This window comes from Podarcis filfolensis, assembly GCF_964270895.1.
Source record: "Podarcis filfolensis genome assembly, chromosome: 17".
Classification (NCBI taxonomy): Eukaryota; Metazoa; Chordata; class Lepidosauria; order Squamata; family Lacertidae; genus Podarcis; species Podarcis filfolensis.
Genome location: NC_139621.1, coordinates 10,365,446 through 10,389,342, shown reverse-complemented (window position 1 = coordinate 10,389,342; position 23,897 = coordinate 10,365,446). Strand labels below are relative to the sequence as shown.

Sequence of the window (23,897 nt, the reverse complement as noted above, 5' to 3'; positions counted from 1 at the left end):
ACTGTTCCACAGCATTTGATATTTTCATTTACATACATTCATTCATTGAGACTAAAGATTTCATTTTGAACTTTTTATGGTTTGAATGAATTCTATAAAGATTGTCTATTATGTATGTATATGGTCATCATGTTGCCTAGACGCTGCTGGTGTTCTCTTTGCAACACAGGGGTTTGTTTGGATACTTACTGCATGCAGAACGCCCCAGGTCCAATCTCTGGGATCTTTGGTTCGGACTGCGAATGCCACCCGTCTGAAACCTTGGCGAGCCACGACCAGGCAGTGTAGGCAATACCGGTTGGGGGCAGACTCCTAGGTCCTTATGTTCCCCGAAATTTGGCAGGCTCAAATCAGCTGGAGTTTCCCCTCCCATTCCAAACCCTGCTGCTTCCAATACTTGCTCACTTTGGCCCACTCCCTGGCTCGCTGCTTCGTGCGCACGGCGCTCCTCTCCTCCGCGTACAAGGCGCCGATGAAGGAGCCGATCGAGGTGCCGCCAATCAGGTCGATGGGGAGACCGGCTTCCTCCATAGCCTTGATCACACCGATGTGAGAACAGCCCCTGCGGCGAAGGGAAGAGCCACACCTGAAGCAGGCCAGAGCGCCAAGACCGAGGGCAGCCGCGATGTCCCAGCCCTGGGCTGCTCCAAGAGTGTCTGGGCCCCTCCTTCGCTCCTCCCTAGGCCAAGGGAACCGGGACAGCTCTCCTCTTCTTCCAGAGGCAGGGAACGGTGAAAGGAAGGTCTGCCATGCTGCTCAAAGGCATCCCACCTCCCATTTCATGAGCGGAAGAAAGGTGGGCTCCAGAGGCTTGGCGGGGAAAAAGCTAGGCTCCTCTTGGGGCAGGGGTGCTGGGCAAATAGCTGCCTTCCCAGGACCCAGGCAAGCTGCATTCGGGCACCCTCCGGACCTCCCTTTCACCCCACCCCAATTATGTTTTATTAAGTTTCAATATTTTAAACTTATTCAATCAAAACACAATTTCTCCTTTTCTCTTATTTTTGTCGACTTCCCACCCTCATTTTCCATGGAGTTGTTGTTTCTCCCCTTCTGCTGTACCCTACCTGCTATTAATCATAACCATACAATTATAATCTAATTGCTTCAGTTGCTCATAGTTCAAATCCTGTGATAATATTTCTTCAAGTACAGTGGTACCTCAGGTTACAGACGCTTCAAGTTACAGACTCTGCTAACCCAGAAATAGTACCTTGGGTTAAGAACTTTGCTTCAGGATGAGAACAGAAATTGTGCTCTGGCGGTGCTGCAGCAGCGGGAAGCCCCATTAGCTAAAGTGGTGCTTCAGGTTAAGAACAGTTTCAGGTTAAGAACGGACCTCCGGAACGAATTAAGTACTTAACCTGAGGTACCACTGTAGTCCAAAAAAAGATATCCATTCTTCTATAAAACATTCATCATTGGGTTCTCTTAATTTTGCTGTTAATTTTGCCAGTTCTGCACAGCCCACTATCTTACTTATCCAATCTTCTTTGGTGGGAAATTCTTCTGCTGACCAGAGACAAATGGCTGATGAAGATGATGGACTATGCCGAAATGGCGAAAATGACCAGGAAAATCAGAAACCAGGAAGAGAGGAACTTTAATAAGGAATGGGAAAATTTTACAATGTACTTAAGAGAACACCGTAAACATCTAAAAACTTGGGCAGCATTTGAGTAACGCTTGTAATGTACTAAAAACTAAGGTAAAAATGGATTATTTAAGAAAAATAGAGAAAATATGTGAGGCAGTTGAAAAAGGTTGAAAATGGAAGCCATGGAAGGGTGGAGGGGAGTCAAAGGATTAGGGAATCCTAAATGCTGCTGATGGTATCTAATGTTTGAATTTAAATGTTTAGTGTAAAACTGAATAAAAAAGATTGTACAAAGGAACTTCTTCCTTCTTTCCTTTTCTGTGCATAAAGAATCCTAGCTGCTGCTGTTATATACATAAACAACTTCAACATTTTTGGGGGGATTTCTGCCCCAATAATACCTAACAAAAACGCTTCAGGCTTTTTAATATATATACTCATTTTAAACAATTTAAAAAAAATCTCATCACGTATAATTTCCCAAAATACCCTCGCTACTCCTCAAATCGTATAAATTTTTCAGACCTTCCCCGAGTGCTTGAGGGCAAATTACCTGGCTCCGCCACCCCCCAGCACTAAAGCGATGGTGTTGCCTGTGAGGACTCTCGCCAGGCGGGAGAAGTCGCTGTGGCGATCGGCGTTCTTCTCAAAGACCTTCTCATACATCTCCCTCTGCAGTGGGGGAAGCAGAAAAAGAAGGGAAGGGGGCTACTTCCACCAGCCTCCAAAGAAGCAGGAGAACGTGAAGGGGAGTCCTCAAGAGTTTGCCTGCTTCAAGGCATCAACTTTTCCCATCCAGAGAAAGGCACTCAAAATACCATATTTTTTGCTCTATAAGATGCACCAGACCACAAGACGCACCTAGTTTTTGGAGGAGGAAAACAAGAAAAAAAAATATTCTGAATCTCAGAAGCCAGAACAGCAAGAGGGATCGCTGCGCAGTGAAAGCAGCAATCCCTCTTGCTGTTCTGGCTTCTGGGATAGCTGCGCAGCCTGCATTCGCTCCATAAGACGCACACACATTTCCCCTTACTTTTTAGGAGGGGAAAAGTGAGTCTTATAGAGCAAAAAATACGGTAGGCACCGGTGGGGAGGGAGGTCCACTCACCTATCAGCAGAGCCCAAACAACAAAGCACACTTTCCCATTTAAGGAGCTGAGAGGCAGGGTTGTGCAATAGTTAGAGCGTCAGCCTAGGAGATTAGGGTTCAAATCCACATTTGGCCATGAAGCTCGATGGCAGGGGTGGACTTTGGTAAGCTTTGAGCAAGCCCAAAATTTGGCACCCTCCCCCCAAATGCGTTATATGTAGGGCTGCCTACATATAGGTTCGGAAACTTCAGCTGGTGCAGAATTCAGTTGCTCATTGGAGCAAAATGGTTTGAGCATCTTACACTGATCCTGGTTCGACTGCACTGGCCACCAATTAGTATCTGGGCCCAATTCAAAGTGCCGGTTTTGACCTATAAAGCTTTAAACGGCTCAGGATCACAATACCTCAAAGACTGTCTCTTTCCATATGAACCTACCCAGACACTATTTATTTTAAATAGTGTGATCTTTTCTGTGAAACGCCCTGAGACCTCCGGGTATAGGGCAGTATATAAATTCGACAAATAAATAAATAAATAAATAAAAATAAATCTCAATTACAGCTCCTCTGAGTTTTGTGCCCCTTTAAGCTTGGCGCCTGGCGCCTGATGTTGGCACCAGGCGTCCTTGGGACGGTCACCACCTCTCGCATTAAATGGCATTAAATGGCATTAAATGGCAGAACCACATAGGCCACCTTGAGCTCCTTGGAGGGAAGAAGACAGGGTACAAATGTGACAACAAACAAATACCGTATTTTTTGCTCTATAAGACACACCAGACCATAAGATGCACCTAGCTTTTGGAAGAGGAAGACAAGAAAAAAAAATCTGAATTCCAGAAGCCAGGACAGCAAGCTATCCCACTTGCTGTCCTGGCTTATGGGATAGCCACGCGCAGCCTCTCCCGGGCAGAGGATGAAGGCTCCCCCAAGAGCCGCGCTCCCTTTAAAGAGCGCACGGAGTGTGTGTGCGGCTCTTGGGGGCTTTTCCCCGAGGAGGAAGAGCCGCACACACGCTCCACGCGGCTCTTTAAAGGGAGCGCTAAGCAGAGCCTCCAGCCTGCATTCGCTCCATAAGACGCACACGCATTTCCCCTTACTTTTTATGAGGGGGAAAGTGTGTCTTATAGAGCGAAAAATATGGTAAATAAACAGGGAAGGGGGTAGGTGTGGGAGGGAGGGAGGCTTGGAGTGAAGGGAAACACTGTGCAAAGGCAAGTGGGGTTCTAAGCTCAAACAAAATGGATTCAGGGGCGGGCAGTAACATCCTCCTAGGAATGGGCAACTAAGCCTTGCCAGGGAGAGCAGTGGGATGAAGGGACAGGCTTTTGGGTGGGGAACACACATGGGAAAGTGGAATTGGCTGGTACCAGCTTGTTTGGGCTGCGTCTGGAGAAGACCCGACGCGGGCATTTGATGTGCAGGTGCCCCGAGCACCAGCTGCGCATGTTGAGCCACTCCACGGTGCGGGCAGGGCTGGGGCCGTCCTCCCGGTGCAAAAGGATGAGCTGCTTCAAGGCTCGGACGGCCGTGCTCTCCAGCATCTGCTCCAGCTGGGGAAAAGCAGAGAGAGGAAGGACATGGCGGGCAGGTCCTCTTTTTATCATCAACTAATAATCATAAATAAATAAGAATAAAAATGTGCACCCCACCTCCGAGACCATTCCATTGTAACTATCCAACCTCCCAATATTTCAACACCTCTTGCGATGGTTTGACCACTTTCTAACAGCACAAATTCTACAAACTCCCTCCATATCTCCTCAAAATCATTTCTCCTACATATTCCTCACCTTTATAATTAATAGCTATATCCCACACCTCTTTATACCATTCTTCCATTTTATAGTCTGCTTGCCCCTTCTACTTCTTAGCTATCATAATTCGTGCAGCTGTCAATAAATTTGCGAGCGAGTCCTTCATAACCTTCCACCCCATCGTAAATTGATAACAATGCTACCTCTGGACTTGCGCTCAGCTTTAACCCAGTGATTTGTGTTATCTCCTTAAACACCCTTTGCCAAAAAATTTGTACAGATTTCCACCTCCACCACATGTGAACACAATTCCGTTTCCTGGCCTCCTCTCCAACATAACACTGAATATTCCTTGTTTATTTGATTTAATCTGACTGGTGTTAAATACCATCCCCAAACTAATTTATAGTAATTTTCTTTGATTCTTATAGACATTTTCAACGTACGTTTCTCCCGTGTGTTCCCCCAGGACAGGTACTCTTGCCCCTGCCAAGGGCTCCCTCATCCCTCCCTCCCGGGCCTCCGATCCCAGCAGAGCACACCTCGCTTCCCAGACCCTGCTCACCTCGCCCAAGGTGGGCTCCTGGTCCCCGAGGCCCACAATGAGGATGCAGTCGGCTTGGCGAATGCAGCGCACAGTCCAGGGGGTCAGGGTGCAGTCGGTCTGGTACAGCACAATGCGATGGATGTCCTCTTGCTGGGCCAGCCAGCCAGACAGGCGGTATTCATGGATGCTGGAGGGTGTTTGGGGACATGAGAAATTTATTTTTATTTACTGCCATTTTTTATAGCGCACCTTTCAGGATGTGAACCCTACCAAGGTGGTTGACAAGCAGTATTCAACTATGTGTTTTAAAAGCTACAACAACGATATTAAAAATAAAAGGCAAGCTTTCAGACTTGCACAAACAAGACTTCTCTAACATTGAAAGCCTGAATTCTATTTCAACCAAAAGAAAAATGTTTAATTATAATTGGGGAGAAAAGGACAGCCGTTCATGTTCTCACTGTATCCTCCTCACTAGGTGCTACTCAAGGTGAGGAACGGAGGTGGGAGAGTAAATTTAGGGAAGTCAACCTTTCGCCTCTCTCCTTCCTATCCCCTCTTGACCCCGCAAATTGCCCACCCTGCTGAAGAAGAGTTTGGATTTGATATCCCGCTTTATCACTACCCTAAGGAGTCTCAAAGCGGCTAACAATCTGCTTTCCCTTCCTCTCCCACAACAAACACTCTATGAGGTGAGTGAGGCTGAGAGACTTCAGAGAAGTGTGACTAGCCCAAGGTCACCCAGCAGCTGCATGTGGAGGAGCAGGGAATCAAACCCGGTTCACCAGATTACGAGACTACGGCTCTTACCCACTACACCACCACTGCTGAGCTTCTAGAAAACCTAATATATGGGAAATAACTGTGTACAGCTGAAAACGCTGGCAGCATTAAGATAAATTCAACAGTGTAAACAAGTTTTGATGGATGCAATAATGGAATACTGAATGGTATAGTTTTTGTAAAATACGCAGGGATTTGTGATATGCAAAATGAACCGTGGAAAGAGAAGAAGGGAAATCATTGATATCTTAAGGAAGTAAAATAAGTTTTTGAAATTGTAAAACAGGAAATGTAATAAAACCTCTAAAGCCCTGGAAGAATCTGGCAATCACGACAATTCTGCCTTCGGACCCTGTGCAGGGGCATCCAGGAGGATACAGAGAACTTACCTGTCCAGGGCAGAGGCCCCAAGACGAGCCCGGATGATGTCACTGGTGAGAAGCAAGGTTGGGCCTGAAAAAGCCAGAAGAAAGGTGGTCATGACTGGTGGAGCCAGGGCCAAGGAACGGGAGACAGAGAGAGTGAGAGTGAGAGCGAGAGAGGAGAGCGCTGTAGTTGGGCTCACCAATGGCGTTCAGGGCGTGCTTGAGTTCCAGGGTGAAAGCTGCCATGGGAACGTCGTCACACACCGGGAGGACGGCCACCGTGGAGAGGTTGCTGGCTGGATTGGTCAACTCTGAGCTGGAGGTCATGCCCAGTCCAGAACCTAGAGGACGAGACCCAGTGAGCATGTGGCTGGCCCAAGCATTCTATGAATGAAAATGGGACTCTCTACACACTCCTACCTGGGAAAGGGCCACGCAGCTGCTGCAAGTTCCCCAAGATCTTCTGGCTCAGTAGGTGTATAAGGCGAGTGACAACCTGTTTAAGGCAGAAGAAGTCAAGAAAATGCAGAAACCAGAGAGTATCTCTGGCATGCTCAGCCTGGTTAAGCAGAAAGCTGGATGAGCTGTTGTTGCCAGCTCCTGAGCAACACACACATTCATCTGATGTGGGGCTCTGAGCCAGGTATTGGATATTCTATGAGCAAGGGGCTGACTGGGCCACTTCCTTGCTTGAAGCTCACAGGACAGCCCTTCCTCTAGTCTTCCCTAAACAAAAAAGGTAAAGGTAAAGGACCCCTGGACGGTTAAGTCCAGTCAAAGGCGACTATGGGTTGCGGTACTCATCTCGCTTTCAGGCTGAGGGAGCCAGCGTTTGTCCACAGAAAGCTTTCCAGGTCATGTGGCCAGCATGACTAAACCGCTTCTGACAACGGGACACTCTGACGGAAACCAGAGCACACAGAAATGCTGTTTACCTTCCCGCCATAGTGGTGCCTATTTATTTACTCGCACTGGTGTGCTTTCAAACTGCTAGGTGGCAGAAGCTGGGACAGAGCAATGGGAGCTCACACCGTTTGTGGGGATTCAAACTGCCAACCTTCTGACCCACAAGCCCAAGAGGCTCAGTGGTTTAGACCACAGCACCACCCGCATCAAGGTCCTAAATAAAACAACAATAACTTCCTGCACACATTTTTAAAAATAGCTCCCTGAATGTCATCACTTCTGGCTACAGCTTCACTCAGGCACTAAAGAGCAATTCTAAAGTGTACCCCTTGGTAGGATTCTCTCCAGCTACCCTTTATGGGGCAATGGACTCTAGCCTGATAATAATATTTGTAGGAGGCATCATGTTAAGTGTGAAGTAGCAACTTCTTGTTGCTGCTCTCACTCACCAAGGCGATGCAATATGCGTGTGTTTCAGAGGGTCTTCCTGCTACATGGCACAGCAAGTTCACGGCAGTCCAGGAGAAACTGCAATATGAGGATTTGCCTGCCTTCATCAATCAGATGTGTGGGTCTCAGCAACATCTCTGGGCATATTCAACAAACTTGGGATTAAGTTCATTTTGAAACAAGCAGAGGGCCCAGCACCCAATTAAAAACTGTCCAGAGAGTTTGCAGGCAGAAAAAGAAATTGCTAATTTGTTTTATAATCACCAGGAAAGTCAACTCTCTTTTTTCTGTGCGTTGTGCATTTATTCTCATGGAATTTTAATACATATTTTGGGCAGTAACTGCTTACAATGGTGTGGTAGATGTTAGAAAAGTGCTTTGTTACGGCTCCAAGCTTTGCTCTCTTGCGCTTTTACCACTACTCTCTTTACTTTGAGTGTTTATAAAGCTACTCTGCCTGGGTACATCTTCTGTCCCAAACACTTATCCCATATGTTTACTATGCCAGGAGTTTCATATTACAAATGATGCTGAAATAAACCCTCAAACCAGTTGCACAAATTAAAGTATGCGAGTTCGGGACCTGTTTGTGAACCGGAATGCATAACTTACTTTGAAGGCAGAATCTGGTATTTATTAAGCACAGAATTCCTCGCCACCCACCTGAGGGTACCGTCGCTTGATGTTGTTGAGGGTCCCTTCTGGGAGCTTGGCCAGCTCTGTGTCCCTTACAGCGTGGACAGTGGTAGCTCGGACTTGGCGAGTCAGGGCTTCTACCTGAAGGGGCAAGAGGGGCAGGGGTGTCAGGAGTTCAGCCTACACTCAAGTAGGACCCTGGCAGAGACACATGCCCGACTGACATGTTCCCTCCCTCCTGGTCGATCATTTGGGAGCTTCATAAGCTTTCTTCAGCCTGATCATCACAGCGACTGATGCCAACCAACACTGGCAAACTTAGGGATCCACAGAGTTTGTGCATCATGTGTGACAAACCTCAGCAACTCAGCATTTTGGCTAATCTACTTTATTTACATATAAATACACATGGAGCACTGCAACATGGCTCCCTCTCTCTGGAGCATCAGACAGCAAAGAGAAAAAGAACAAAGGACAATAGTCCCACTTCACGGAACACAGTAACACAAACATCCTGTCTCCGTCACTTCCCACTCTGTGGAGCCAAAACATATACCGTCATGTGAAAGACAAAAATCCCATGACTGCAATCATGGAGCAGGAATTCTAACATCGGGGTCACATTAAGCAGAATTCCTAGCATGAAACGGATGATGTCAGAACTGTGCCTGACAAATAATATGTTGGCATTAATGATTTACGTTCCAGGCACAGAAGGACGGATATCTAGGAGGAGCCATGACTGGGCAAAAGCAGAGGTGCTCACTGTGTGTGTCCAAGACTAGGCTAGAGCAAAAGTCTGATACTGATGCTTGTAAGTCCAGCTCAAAGGAAGAAAGGGGCCACTGTACCCTCTCTCCCAAGAACAACTTTTGGGACCAAATTGGGTGGGTAGGTCTCTTTGTCACAATTACAAGGAAACAGGCCTCTGTTCCAGCAAGACCTCCCCTGAGCAGGTCCCAGGGTTGCTGCAGATAGTTCACCAACTACACGGGTCTGCTCAGAGGAGGATCTGTATCTGCAAGGAATCTAACATTTGCTGCAAGTCCCAATGTTCTGCTGGAACAGAGGTCACGCTGATAGAGAGCGCAGTTTGGTGGTGCTGTGAAATTCTCCGTCGGCAATTAATGGGGTCTCTCCAACCCTACTTGTAGAATCACTCTGTTTTCCAGTCTGTCTTCCTGAGTCTTTCACCCTTGGACAACTTCCCACCTTGAACTTGTATGTTCTGCTCACTATCTGCCCAACCAAACCACAACACTTTGCAAGGAGGGAGGAGCAAGTGGGCACAGTTGGGTCTCAGTTATGGCTTATAAACCCTAGAAGTTACCAGTGCCTTTGATTTGATAGGGGAAGTTGGAGGAGAGGGAGAGGGAGGAGAGACTGTACCCGGGAGCAGAAGCATCCATCCAATGACTTAGAATTGCAGAGTTGGAGGGGACTTAGCCAGACACACAGAGCAGGCAAGCTGCCCAGCATTCCTCTCCAAGACCCCCTTCTGCAACCCTCCGCTTAATAGCGACTCACCACTCCAATGAGGTCTCCACGGCCATATTCCCCAACCAGCTCCTTCTTGCCATTGCCCTTCTGGATGACGGAGCGCAGCCGGCCATTCAGCACAATGTAGGTGCAGTCGGACCTGTCGCCTTGCCTGGGAAAAATGGAAAGAGGAGGAAACCCTGGTCAAATTGCCCTCCCCTCTCTGCAGGGCATCTCTTTCGACGGCTGGCTTTAGGGGACAGCAGAGGCCATCACCAAAGAGATTAATAATAATAATAATAATAATAATAATAATAATAATAATAATATATTATTTATACTCTGCCCATCTGGTTGGGTTTCCTTAGCCACTCTGGGCAGCTCCCAACAGAATAATAATAATAATAATAATAATAATAATAATGCGATAAAACATCAAACATTAAGAAATTCCCTAAACAGGGCTGCCTTCAGATGTCTTCTAAAAGTCAGAAAGTTGTTTATTTCATTGACATCTGATGGGAGGGTGTTCCACAGGGTGGGCCCTACTACCGGGAAGGCCCTCTGCCTGGTTCCCTGTAACCTCACTTCTGGCAGGGAGGGAACCGCTAGAAGGTCCTCGGAGCTGGACCTCAGTGTCCGGGCAGAACAATGGGGGTGGAGACGCTCCTTCAGGTATACTGGACCGAGGCTGTTTAGGGCTTTAAAGGTCAGCACTAATACTTTGAATTGTGCTTGGAAACTTACTGGGAGCCAATGTAGGTCTTTCAAGACCGGTGTTATGTGGTCTTGGCGGCCACTCCCAGTCTCCAGTCTAGCTGCCGCATTCTGGATTAGCTTGTAGTTTCCAGGTCACCTTCAAAGGTAGCCCCATGTAGAGCGCAGAAGGCCCTTGGAGCTGGACCTCAGGGCTGAGCAATGGGGGTGGAGGTGCTCCTTCAGGTATACTGGGCTGAGGCTGTTTGGAGAGTGGTTTGGAGAGAGGTTTGGATGGGAACATGGTGACATGGGGCACATGGGGGCGGGGGAGGACCCACTGGGGCTTCCTAGCAAGAGGGTCCTCCTTCAGTGATGTCCTGGAAGCTCCTGATCCACTCCCCGCACTGAAGCAGCAGGAAAGGACGAGAAACTGCCCCGTGGGGAGGATAACTTCAGAGCCCTGCGCCAAGGAGAAATGGGGGGTTCTGGGCACAGGCTGGGCATGGGTGGCAACAGTGCTTGCCCCTTACCTGTAAAGCGCCCGGCCAGCCTCCACAGCCATCCAGTCAATAGCAAAGTCCATCTGGCGCACAAAGGGAGACATTCGAGCTGCTACCGTGTGAGCCACACTCAGGACCACACTGGGCTGTTCCCGCATAATCCTGGGGGGGGGGGGGAGAATCGCAGGTTAGTGGTAGAGGAAGTTGCCCCAGTTTGGTTCCCCCCACAGCCCAGCCCAGCATTTCCAGGACCAGCCCCAGGAAGCACTTCTGACTGAGACCCAGGAAAGGCCAGCCAGGAAAAGGCTCCCCAAAAACGGGGAGCGGGACTCTTTTGAAGATGTGTTTTTTTCCTCAGGCTTTTAGACGTGTTTTTTTCTCAGGCTTTTACTGACCGCTAAAGGTGGGCCCTGCCCTTTTGAACACAAAGATCTTAATTACGATTGTAAGGATAATAATTTTATGATCGTGCTTTAAGATCTGTCCTTTTGAACTTTTATCACCTTAAAGATCATGATTTTATGATCGCACACTTTGATCTGCCCTTTTGAACTTTATTTTTTACCTCAGTTTTTTAAAATTTGATTTTACATGTGCAAAATTCCAGTCATACCACAACACTTTCCAAAAATACAAGATTCCCACGAATCTCTGGACTTCCCTCTTCCCCCTCTGCGGGTCTAATTATTAATCCTTTTCTCTTGCATCTTTTACAATAATTCAATTTTTTATATCTCTATTGTTTCCATAATTCTCGTTACATTACAAGTGTTATTACAATCCCGCTAACAATTTTAACTCTTTGCAGTGGTCTCTAAGGTAAGTTATAAATTTTCCCTTTTGAACTTCATGACATTGTGCTCATCTTTACCTTTTGTAATTCATGATCATCTGGTCTATTTATTTTTAATTAACTGGTGTGGCTTTTACTGGCTTATGCGGATGGTTTTACTGTACGCTTGAGTTTTGCAGAACAACATTTGGTTATTTTTTTTAAAAAAAATATAGTAACCAGTTTAATCCATTGCCCTAAATAAAGTAAATGAATAATAAATATTAAAATAAAAAGATGGGGACTGTCATAGTACCAGTTTCAACCAGCCCAGCCAATCCTTTTGTTTTCAAAGAGATTAGCCAGCACGCTGAAAAAGTGAAAGATTTCCAGTGGCTGCTTTGCTACTCAAGAAAGGAATGAATAATCCTTAGTGGTGGAGGATAGGAAAGCCCCTCTCCTCCCCCTGTCCCCGGACTGTAGCCACATTACCAGAATGAAGAAATGAATGGAATCTGGGCTTTTCATTCTGCCCATCTGACCCTCCCTGGATCACATAGCAGAGGAGGAAGGATGGCAAAGGCGAAGAGAGCGGAAGTAACTAGGTAAGACTTGAGGAACAATATCAAGAGTCCAGGAGTGAGGAATGACAGGTGGGCGGGTGGGAAAAAAACAGGTACCGCATGGCAAGGCGTGGGTGGAGATGTGTTTCTCAGTTTGCATTTCTTAGTGCAGAAAGTATTGATCTGATGTGTGTGATCTTTCCTATTCTACTTAATTCAAGAGGGTTCTGGAAGCTTCTCTGTGTGAAGGTTCCTCATGTTTGGGTTATTCCTTCAGAGAAGCTGAGTACAGCTGGCTTAAACTGGTCCTGTTATCTCTTTCTGTCAAGGTCATGCTGACTGTAATAAGAGTATACAACAAAGAAAATCCCCTGTGTTGCAAAACAGAAAACTCTGAACAACCACAAGCAACATGCAGCTAATAATGTATTAACAATAAATTTGTAACATTATATTGTTCCACAATTGATAAACAACAAACATGTAAACATGCATAAAGTCACAAATTATAGGAGTCGAGTTCCATCAGCTTACTACACTTTTAAGTGATTGTTGATCCATTGCTATTAGATGTACCTGTATGGACAATCTATTTGCTGATAAAGAATCATCTTTGAAACAGTTCATCTATCCAGGAAAAACTGTTCTGTTTGCTGCTGTCTTTTGCTGTGCTCGGTATACCGTATTTCTACATTTGGAGCACTTACCACCGCATATTTGCAGGATATTGACTGTTGAAAGGCTTTTTGCCTCCATCTCAGTATTCTTTGATAGTCACTGACTACGCCAAATATTTCTGTTCATGGAACATTCATTGGACTCCTATCATTTGTGACTTTATGCACGTTTACATGTTTGTTGTTTATGAACTGAGAAACAATATAATGTTATAAATTTATTGTTAATACATTATTAGGTGCGCGTTGCTTGTGGTTGTTCAGACTATAATAAGAGGCCAGAAGGCGTCTGGGTTTCACTTTCGCTTTCTATCTCTTTTCCTTCTGGTGTGGTGTTCTGCAGATAGATAGTGTTAAGGCTTAGTCTTATTATAAGTTACTGGAAGTTAAGTCTACTGCAAGTGGATTCCTTATGAACAGTGCCAACCTTGAATGTATTGGATTTGTGACCATTATGCTCATTTGCCTTCAGTAGCAGTAAAGCTCTGCTGGATGCAATACAATTGCCTCTGGTCTATTTTGGGGGGAATCTTGCAATGTGTTTAAGTTTGTACTCTGCTAACTACTGTATTTTTCGCTCTATAAGACGCACTTTTCCCCTCCTAAAAAGTAAGGGGAAATATGTGTGCATCTTATGGAGCGAATGCAGGTGGGAAGCTCTGCTCAGCGCTCCCTTTAAAGAACCGCGTGGAGCGTGTGTGCGCTTCTCCCTCCTCGGGGAAAAGCCCCCAAGAGCCACACACACGTTCCACATGCTCTTTAAAGGGAGCGCGGCTCTTGGGGGAGCTTTAGCCGCGCGCAGCCTCCCCGGACAACAGGAGCCTTCAGGAAAACAAGAAAAAAATATTCTGAATCCCATAAGCCAGGACAGCAAGCGGGATCGCTGCGCTGCGATCCCTCTTGCTGTCCTGGCTTCTGAGACTCAGAATATTTTTTTTCTTGTTTTCCTCCTCCAGAAACTAGGTGCGTCTTATGGTCTGGTGCATCTTATAGAGCGAAAAATACGGTATACACTGGAGTTCCATGACCGCATTCACGTGCCACTCACTCGTAAAAGTCGGACTTGGAGATCTTGAGGAAAGTGCAGTCGCGGTTGGCCTTTATGGTGAAGATGAGCGGCTCCCCGGTAAGCACGGCCAGCTGGCCCACCATCTCTCCGGGCTGTGTCAGGAAGAGGCACACGTCTTCGGCCTTGTCAATCATCCTCTGGTAAACGTGCAGGCAGCCCCAAAGCACAAAGTGCAGACTGACATCCTGCAAGAGAGATCAGCGTGAGCAGTGTCTCCCCAGGGAACAGGCTCACATTGGAGCATGAAACCCAACAGCAGAGCTCTAGAAAAAGCACAGTATTACTTTTTTAACAAAATATTTTATTAAAGTTTTCTTGGTTTACAAAGGTATGCGCAATGTCTCTTTTTTCAAGTTACATTTTCCACAGGTCAGTTTAATTTTTGAGACATTAGGGTTACATTAGGTAGAAAAAAGGGGGAAAGAGGTGGAGGGGGCCTTGGTGGGTGGGGATGGGGTCGGGAGGCGATATTTCTATTTTGCTTAATGTATGTGTGGATTTTTGTGTCAGCACGTTCTCTTAGCTATTCGCTTGTGTTCCTTTGGTGGTGAGAGAAATTGTGGTTGGCCTAAGGTGCGGTTAAAAGCACAGTATTTTATACATTTTTAAAAGCCGCATTCTGCCCCTTACAATCCAAAATCATGTTTGCAGTTTCTGCTGAAGATTTCAAAATTCCAGAGCGGGCATTCTGACGGTGGCAACAAATACTTCTTGGAGCCAGCCTGGCATTCCGCTCCTTTTCTCTTGCTCCAGTTCTCATGCCCTCTCCCAATAGATTTATTCCCCTCCTTTTCTAGTCCATGACAAAAAATGTAAAAAAAAAAAAAGGTCTGTGCTTTAAATTCCACAGAGCAACAGCAAAACACAGAATTAGAAATGTAAGGCAGAGAGGAACCTCCAGCAAGACGAAAAACAAGTAACTCATGCAACTCACTATCTGTAAACACTCGTTCTATTTGCTTGTTGCTGTGTTTGGGTTTGCTGGTGCTAAGAGCCTGAGGCCATGGGGAGGTATACCAGGAACCAAATCTAGAGTGCAATTGGGTCTTCGGTTCCTGGTCTCTGCATGAGCTGAAGCAAGAAAGATAACTGGAGCTGAAACTCGGAGGCCATCAGGCAGGTGGCAAAGTTAGAAGGCCAAGTTCTTGGTAACTAAGCATTAGTAGTCTGTCTATCAATTACAGGGAATTATGATATTACATCTCCCTAGTATCTTCCATAGCTGGTTTGCTTGTTAAGTGCTAATCATGGACCCTGAGGCTCTGGGTTCAATCCTTTCACCTCCCAATAAACTTAGACCACTATGATGTGCAAGGATTTGTTAATTTGTACACAAGTGCCCATCTCATTGTGTTAATTGCTAACTGTGAGTCAATTTAGTTCAATGGGTTGCAAATGAGTCCATCCCAGCATTAGAAAAATAATGATGATAATAATGATAATATTTATATCCACCCATCTGGGTGGCTTACAACATACATAACAATATAATAATAATAAGTGGTTTTATTTATACCCCGCCCTCCCCAGCCAAAGCCAGGCTCAGGGCGGCTAACAACCAATAATAAAAACAAGTTGAATGAATACAACTTAAAAACAAGATTAAAATGCAACATTAAAACATTAAAATGCAGCCTCATCACAGGAGGAGAAAGGAAAAAAGAAAGAAGGGGAGGGAATCAAACTGACTCCAAGCCTAAGGCCAGGCGGAACAACTCTGTCTTACAGGCCCTGCGGAAAGAAATCAGACCCTGCAGGGCCCTGGTCTCATGAGGCAGAGCGTTCCACCAGGCAGGAGCCAGAGTTGAAAAGGCCCTGGCTCTGGTTGAAGCCAATCTAACTTCCTTAGGGCCCGGGACCACAAGGGTGTTGTTATTTGTGGACCTTGAGGCTCTCCGTGGGGCATACCAGGAGAGGCGGTCCCGTAGGTACGAGGGTCCTAGGCCGTGAAGGGCTTTAAAGGTCAAAAGCAGCACCTTAAATCTGACCCTGTACTCCACTGAGAGCCAGTGCAGCTGGAAAAGCACTGGGTGAATATGCTCCCATGGCAGAGACCCCGTGAGGAGCCTGGCTGCAGCATTCTGCACCCGCTGGAGCTTCTGGGACAGCTTCAAGGGCAGCCCCGCGTAGAGCGAATTACAGTAGTCAAGCCTAAATGTTTAATAAAACATTAAACGCTAAAAAACAGAATATCTTATACAGATTACTAATAATACTAATAATACTAATAATGTTTACAGTTATACCCAAATTAAAATAACCGCCAACCCAACTCAACATTTAACCAGCCTCAACCCAACAAAAACAAAACAGAAGAACCAAAATTAAAACCGTTTAAAACATTTTAAAACATGTTAGCTAGTTTCCCCAATCCAATATTTGGTCCTTCTGGCCCTCCATGGGGAAGAAAGGTCTTTTAAGGTCATCCAACCACAAGTCCTATGAGTGCTTAAGAACCACACCTTCCAATGCCTTTCCAGCCTCCTCTTGGTAACCTGACCAGTTCCAACGCAACCTGCCCCTTGCTTAGCTTGGAACCCTTCCCAATGCTGAACTTAAATTTGCCTGCCTACAGTTTCATAGTATCACTTCTTGTCCTGTCCATGGATGCCCAAAACTTGAAAAAGATCCAAGAGACAATCGAGGGCCTACAATAATATAGAATCATAGAATCATAGAATCATAGAGTTGGAAGAGACCACAAGGGCCATCGAGTCCAACCCCCTGCTAAGCAGGAAAACGAGGCTGAAGGAACCAGAGAGCAGAAGTCCCAGCAAAGGAAGAATGGATACAAAAACTTACGGAATATGCATAAATGGTGAAACTTACCGGAAAAATAAGAAATCAAGATAGCAATTTTTTAAATAAAAGAATGGAAATGGACTATTGAATATTTACAGATAAATTGTAGACAGTTAAGAACATTGGCAGGATTACTGTAATAACCTGCAGTTTTATAAGAGTATATATTTAAAGAAGATGACTAATGAGCAAATTAAGTTAATTTGGCTATGCAGAAGATATTAAAAATAAATTTAAGGAACCACAGAAAGAGGCGGAAAGAAGTCAAGTTTTGAAATGTCAAAATGATTGTAAATTAAGTGAAACGTATAAACTTGAAAAGTATAAATAAAAAATTAAACAATAATAAAAGGAAGCAGAGGGTGTGGAGAAAGGCTTGGGGAGGCAGGATTTTCTAAGAAACATGTCCATCAAACATTGGGGGGGCAGCACTAGATGTAGTCTACTGGTAAAGGCAACTATTTTATGAGAGAGAGGGTGACAAAGAGAGGGGAATGTGCACTTTCCAATTATTTCCTGTGCTTCATCATTGCATCCTCTCACTATATTTTGTGTGTGTTTGTGTGTTGTGTGTGTGTGTGTTTGCGTGTGTGTGTGTGTGCTGGTCCTGTGGGTTACCCGAGAGGCAAGGTCCAAGTCCGGTCTGTGGTCAAAGGTGCAACATGGAGGCAGTCTGTACGAGCTGAAGCTGGGTGCAGGGCAGGGAGTCGGGTGAAGTCAGGAACAGGCTTGCAAGCAAGGAGCCAGGGCGGCTCAAGAGCTCAGGCAGGAAAGCAAGACAGGGTTCAGGCAGGAACTAACAACCATCAATGTTGCTCCCGCAACTTGGGACTGGGGCTGGCCGGCTTTTATCTGCCCCGAGGCATAGGGCGGCCCCGATCCTCTGGTGACTCGCCTCTCCTGGCCTGGAGGCGAGCACTCCTCCTGCGGGAACTTAGTTCCCTCCACCTCTCTGCCCTGAGCCTCTGCAGCTCAGGAGAGGCTGGAGGGTTACCAGACCCAGAGGCAACCTCAGCTTCCTCTGACAGGGCTGAGAGTGGAGCACCTGCAGGCAATGGGTCCTCCATCACCTCAGGAGCCATAGCAGACTCAGCTGGTGCCTGCACCTGAGGATCCAGCACAGGTGAGGACCCTTCGGGCTCAAGCCCCAGCCCCGGCTCAGCTGGTTCTGGAGGCGGGGAATCCTGCGCAGGCTGGGATCCCTCAGGTTCAGCATCTGAGTCCGAATCCCAGGCCATCACAGTGTGTGTGTGTGTGTGTGTGTGTGTGTGTGTGTGTGTGTATTTAACACTGCACCCCATCCTCCCTCCTCTGGGCCAGACGACTTTGCGGGTGCCACCCATAAAACTTACTTGATCTCCTTGGCGGGCGATGACTGTCCCAGCCTTGGCATGGTGCAGCAACACCCGGTTATTGAGCAAAGAGGAATCCTGTGGAAAGAGAAGAAGGGTGAGGGCATTCTGGGACGAGGTTGTGCTATCAGGGCTGTAGTCCAAGCCCTGCAAGAGGAGCCAGGGTCTCCAACACCTGGTGGAGCAAAATAATAATAATCATAATATTTTTTATTTATACCCCGCCCTCCCCAACCAAGGCCGGGCTCAGGGTGGCTAACAAGCAATAATAAAAACAAGTTGAATGAATACAACATAAAAACAAGATTAAAATACAACATTAAAATATTGAAACATTAAAATGTAGCCTCATCGCAGGAGGAGAAGGAAAGGAAAAAAGAAAGAGAGGGAGGGAATCAAATTGGCTCCAAGCCAAAGGCCAGGCGGAACAACTCTGTCTTACAGGCCCTGCGGAAAGAAATCAGATCCTGCAGGGCCCTGGTCTCATGAAGCAGAGCGTTCCACCAGGCCGGAGCCAGTGTTGAAAAGGCCCTGGCTCTGGTTGAAGCCAATCTAACTTCCTTAGGGCCCGGGACCACTAGGGTGTTGCTATTTATGGACCTTGAGGCTCTCCGTGGGGCATACCGGGAGAGGCGGTCCCGTAGGTACGAGGGTCCTAGGCCATGAAGGGCTTTAAAGGTCAAAACCAGCACCTTAAATCTGACCCTGTACTCCACCGGGAGCCAGTGCAGCTGGAAAAGCACTGGGTGAATATGCTCCCATGGCAGAGACCCCATAAGGAGCCTCGCTGCAGCATTCTGCACCCGCTGGAGTTTCTGGGACAGCTTCAAGGGCAGCCCCGCGTAGAGCGAATTACAGTAGTCAAGCCTGGAGGTGACCGTCGCATGGATCATTGTGGCCAGGTCGGGGTGGGAAAGGTAAAAGGAGCCAGGCCAGCGACCGATCCTGCAGCAAAGAAGCCAGGTCCTCAGCACGTCAAGGGCCATGTAGAGCCCAGCTCCTGCAGCGGCAGACGTGGGGTAGCAGAAGGGAAACAACCTGCTGGGCCAGGTGAGGAAATCAGCACTCTTGAAAATTCCCTGGCCTGATTGTGACAGGTGAACATTGCACTGGCTCTCAACCCAAGCATAGTAAAAGAAACATCAACCCAAGAAATGAAACTAATTCGGAACCGGTCTAGCTATCATGGCTCGCCTCAAAGAGCCTGGGAACCGCAGTTGTCTCAAGGCACCAAGCCTCACCTCCTTTCCAGGCCTCAAGAGGCTCTGAACCTTAAAGCAGTTGGATGTAAGCCCTGACCCCAATTGTTTATGTAATTTACAGGGCATTTAATTTCTGTTAATTTCAATGCAAATTGACCTGATCGGCACCTCCCAGACTAATGTGTAGATCAGAACGTAATTATTCTTTTACGAGTTTCGCAATCAGGCTTTTATGAGTTTTGCAGTCACGGTTCTTGAGTGACTCCAGACTGTCGGTATTTTGTGGGAGTGATTCAACCGCATGTCAGAAATTTAGGTTTCCGCAATTAAGGAGGATTAAATAATGGGCCCTGCCGCCAACAAATCCATGACCAAATTCTTACAGGTAGGAAGAAGACAGTGTGGGATCAACAACTAATTGATGGAAAGATGCATAGTCTTTGAAACCTTAAGTTCTTTTTCCTAACCAGTTTTTAAAATTGATTTTTTAAAATTCCTTTTAATGTAATTTTGTATGTTGTATAAAGCCTTGCTGCATTCCCCCCCCCAAAAAAACCCTCAGTCTATGAACATTGAAATATATATGAAATATATATTTAAACGCCTCTGCACAAACAAGTAGAGAGAGCTCACTACTTGTGATCCCCAGCAACTGGAAATCAGGGACGTAACAGCACAAAACTAGCCACTGATGATCAGAAGCCTCTTATGTGGCCTTGAAAACAGAGCAATCGAGAATTTCTGAAACAACAATGGGATATTAGCTCTGCCCAAGGCGTGATGGAGAACAGCAACAACCGGGAAAAGATAGACATAATATTTTACAAGGACAGGAAGAAACATCAAGGACAGAATAATAGCCACACACAGGAAAAACAAGGATACAGTTTGAGTGCTTCACCTGTAGTTTTATAAATCATTTAATGCATGGGTAGGCAAACTAAGGCCCAGGAGCCAGATCCAGCCCAAATGCCTTCTAAATGCGGCCCATAATGGTCCAGGATCAGCGTGTTTTTACATGAATAGAATGTGTCTTTTTATTTAAAACACATCTCCAGGTTATTTGTGCGGCCTGCCTGGTGTTTATACATGAGTAGAATGTGTGCTTTTATTTAATGTGCATATCTGGGTTATTTGTGGGGCATAGGAATTCGTTCATTCCCCCCCCCAAAAAAAAATATAGTCCGGCCCCCCACAAGGTCTGAGTGGACTGGCCTCCTGCTGAAAAATTTGCTGCCCCCTGATTTAATGTGTCAATATGAATGTAAGTCGTTAATATTTCAGTTGTTGTATAAGGGATTGTCATTTTGACCGGAGTGTAATTGAAATTAATAAGATTTTGGAACGCAGAAATATAGTAAATCATCCAACCATCAATTCTAGCATGCGCGGGGGGGTGGGGGGGTGGTAAATGATATAATTTGGCATCTGAAAGATTGGTATTAGGAACTGTATTATAATTTGGCATTGTTAAAATGAGGCTATTATTGGTTTACAGTGGTATCTCGGGTTACAAACACCTCGGGTTACACTTAGGGTTATAGACTCTGCTAACCCGGAAGTAGTACCTCAGGTTAAGAACTTTACCTCAGGATAAGAACAAAAATTTGTGGCGGCGGCGTGGCAGGCCCCTTTAGCTAAAGTGGTACCTCAGGTTAAGAACGGTTTCAGGTTAAGAACGGACCTCCGGAATGAATTAAGTTCATAACCAGAGGTATGTATTGTATTGTACAGTGAAACAACCAATTCCCATGCAGAATGAAAAACAACCAATTCCCATGCAGAATGAGAAGTAAGGGATCCCAGACGGCATCTACCTCAATCTTCATGAGCTTGACCAGCTCCCGCTTGGCAGCCTCAAAGATGGCGCTCGTCTGGCATCCTTGGTAGGGGCCGAAGGGACAGTCACCCGTTGCAGAGTCGTCCTCGCAGTAGTTGTAGTGGTAGATCCCAGACGGCTGTTCCTCCACCGTCACAGACTTCCGCTCCCGGGGCTCATGGGATGTCGACTGCCAAGGATGGTGACAAGGTAAGCTTGGGTAGGGGGCAGAGGGGACAAGAAGCTACTGGAGACGAAGGCTCCCATGAGAGGGAAAGGAAAAAAACCCACCATCTCCACCAGGCACAACCCGTTTTTTTATATACTGTATAAATACACTGGAACCTTGGTTTTGGGTTTTTTTTTACTTTTTTCAATTTAAAGTTTTACAATCAATTATCCAACAACCAAATAAAAACAAGATTACAAAGATTCTCCTGAACTTCCCTCCTCCCCTCTGTGGGTTCTTTCATTAACCATTTCCCCTCCTGCATCTTTTAGAATAATCCAAATCTTTTACATCTCCATTATATCCAAAAATAAACTACAAGTGTCATTCCAATCCTGCTAATGATTTTAGCTGTTTACAATGGCTTTTAAGATAATTTCCCCCCATTCCTTGTTAAAAATTTGGTCTTCCCGATTTCTCCTTTTGCCCTTCTAGGCTCTGACGCTTTCTGGTTTAAATTTCTGATTCTTTGCTTCTTTTTGTCATATGCTTGCACTTTGGTTGTTGCTATTGAATCAATAAGAAAAACAAAACAATGCAAGAGTTTCTACAAAAGCAGGGTAGCTCTAATTCCCTCTCACCTGAAGTCATCTGACTGAGAGACTACAACCACACATCACCACCTGACAGGCTCCATCTTGGGGAAACCCAGCCAGATGGGTGTGGTATGTATGTATGTATGAATAAATAAATAATAATTATTATTATTCCCTCCCTTGCTGTGTATCTATCTACGGCAGCAGCAGCATCCCACAGGCACCAGCGGAGCATCCCAATGGCCAGAGACTCACCCGGGCGAAGCCGGCCAGTGAGACGGAGCTGTCTTCCTGAAGGGACACTGAGATGCGGCCTCGTTCGTAGGCCATGTCAAAGTCTGAGCGGGGCCCCCTCTGGATCCCTGGGTGAGGAAAGAACACCAGAGAAATGGAGCAGATTGAGCCCAAGGCCCTTGGATGCTGCATCTCCGCAGGAAGGCAGAAGGTGGTCAAGGCAGAGAGAGACACATACCTGAGATATCAACTGGCATGGAGATGCAGCGACTCAGCAGCGGGGCAGCAGGAGGTTCCAGCAGACCTGCTTTCAACGGGTCACCTGGCAGTATAAAAGACTGTCACTCACCAGGCCCAGGAGAAACGTGGGCACCTCATGTTGTTAATAAATAAATAAATAAATAAATAACAATTTATTTATTTATTTATACCCCGCCCATCTGGCTGGGTTTCCCAAGCCACTCTGGGCGGCTCCCAACAGAACACGAAAAACAGAATAAAACTTTAAACGTTAAAAACTTCCCTAAACAGGGCTGCTTTCAGATGTCTTCTAAAAGTCAGATAGTTGTTTATTTCCTTGACATCTGATGGGAGGGCGTTCCACAGGCTGGGCAGCATTACTGAGAAGGCCCTCTGCCTGGTTCACTGTACATTTCTTGCTGTGAGTGAACGGCCAGAAGGCCCTCGGAGCTGGACATCAGTGTCCGGGCTGAACGATGGGGATATCCTTCAGGTATACTGGGCCGAGGCCATTTAGGGCTTGAAAGGTCAGCACCAATACTTTGATTTGTGCTCGGAAACGTACTGGAAGCCAATGTAGGTCTTTCAGGACCGGTTTTGTATGGTCTCAGCGGCCACTCCTAGTCACCAGTCTAGCTACCGCATTCTGGATTAATTGTAGTTTCCGGGTCACCTTCAAAGAAAGCATGGCAGTAGTCCAAGCAGAAAGCATGGCAGTAGTCCAAGCAGGATGCTCACATCCATGAGAGGGACACCCAGACCCCCCAAACTCACAAGTGCCACAAAATCATTCCCGGGGACATTTCTGCCCAGGGATAACCATCTCAGATACTGTCAGGGACTGGCTGGATGAAGGGAACACCCAGAGGAGGAAGGCTCAGAGCCAGGGGATTGGTGGCAGGACACTGAGAAGCAGCCAGAGGGAGAAGTTTGGTGGGAGGTGGTGTTAGAAGCCGAAGTGAGCAGGAAGAACCTGTGACAGAGAGCAGTTCAGACTTCGAGGCTGAAGCAGAGGAGGGCAGTCAAGAGGCTGCTGAAGACTCCAGGGAGTCTCCCCTCTCCTGCTGCGACAAGCTCCCCTCTCCACTGGTCTCCAAGAATGCGGAGGATAATGATCGCAACGGAGCAGAGGCCAGAGGTGCGCAGAAGCATTTTGAGACTGCTTGGGAAGCGCCCAGAAGATGAGGAGCCTTAAGGTTGGCAGATACCTTCAGCCCTGGCAACTGCTCCATAGGGGCAAGACCTACTGGGAGGTGTTGCTGAGACCACTAGGCTGAGTGTATGTTCGCTTCCTTGAGAAAAGAGTTCACTGAAAACAGAGATCTGCTTCTTTTAGCGCTGACCTTCCTCTGGCTCCAGCCTTGACAGATACGTACACCTGCCAAGGCTAAGGCTATGCAGGGAAAGGAGGAAGGACAGCGAAGAGGGGAGAATCAGCCGAGACAATGTGGGGTGCTGCTCTCCCGGCTGCTATGTAACTCGGACAGAGTCCTGCAGAGGCCGTCAGTAGCATCACAGCTTCCCTCCCAGCTCCTGTGGTGCCATATTGAGGGGAAGTCACTGGAGGCAGAAGCCAAGCTTCTTTGCTGCCCCA

General features: G+C 46.6%; 1 protein-coding gene across 10 annotated transcripts in view; it reads right to left on the bottom strand.

Moving 5' to 3' along the window:
* Nucleotides 1–23,897, bottom strand: part of PNPLA6 (patatin like domain 6, lysophospholipase) — a 77,160-nt gene that overhangs the window by 25,361 nt on the left and 27,902 nt on the right. For all 10 annotated transcript variants that reach the window (XR_014542966.1, XR_014542967.1, XM_083592826.1 and 7 more), the window contains exons 13-27: nucleotides 22,302–22,385; nucleotides 22,085–22,191; nucleotides 21,063–21,254; nucleotides 18,044–18,121; nucleotides 13,869–14,074; nucleotides 10,839–10,970; nucleotides 9,658–9,781; nucleotides 8,158–8,271; nucleotides 6,559–6,634; nucleotides 6,339–6,479; nucleotides 6,163–6,226; nucleotides 5,009–5,177; nucleotides 4,057–4,239; nucleotides 2,148–2,266; nucleotides 406–562 (exon numbers count right to left, since the gene is read on the bottom strand). Coding sequence is in view for 8 of the 10 variants with exons in the window: in XM_083592826.1 (XP_083448952.1) it covers nucleotides 406–562; nucleotides 2,148–2,266; nucleotides 4,057–4,239; nucleotides 5,009–5,177; nucleotides 6,163–6,226; nucleotides 6,339–6,479; nucleotides 6,559–6,634; nucleotides 8,158–8,271; nucleotides 9,658–9,781; nucleotides 10,839–10,970; nucleotides 13,869–14,074; nucleotides 18,044–18,121; nucleotides 21,063–21,254; nucleotides 22,085–22,191; nucleotides 22,302–22,385 (1,946 nt within the window). In the remaining 2 variants the exon portion in view is untranslated. The remainder of the gene's footprint in view (nucleotides 1–405; nucleotides 563–2,147; nucleotides 2,267–4,056; nucleotides 4,240–5,008; nucleotides 5,178–6,162; nucleotides 6,227–6,338; nucleotides 6,480–6,558; nucleotides 6,635–8,157; nucleotides 8,272–9,657; nucleotides 9,782–10,838; nucleotides 10,971–13,868; nucleotides 14,075–18,043; nucleotides 18,122–21,062; nucleotides 21,255–22,084; nucleotides 22,192–22,301; nucleotides 22,386–23,897) is intronic.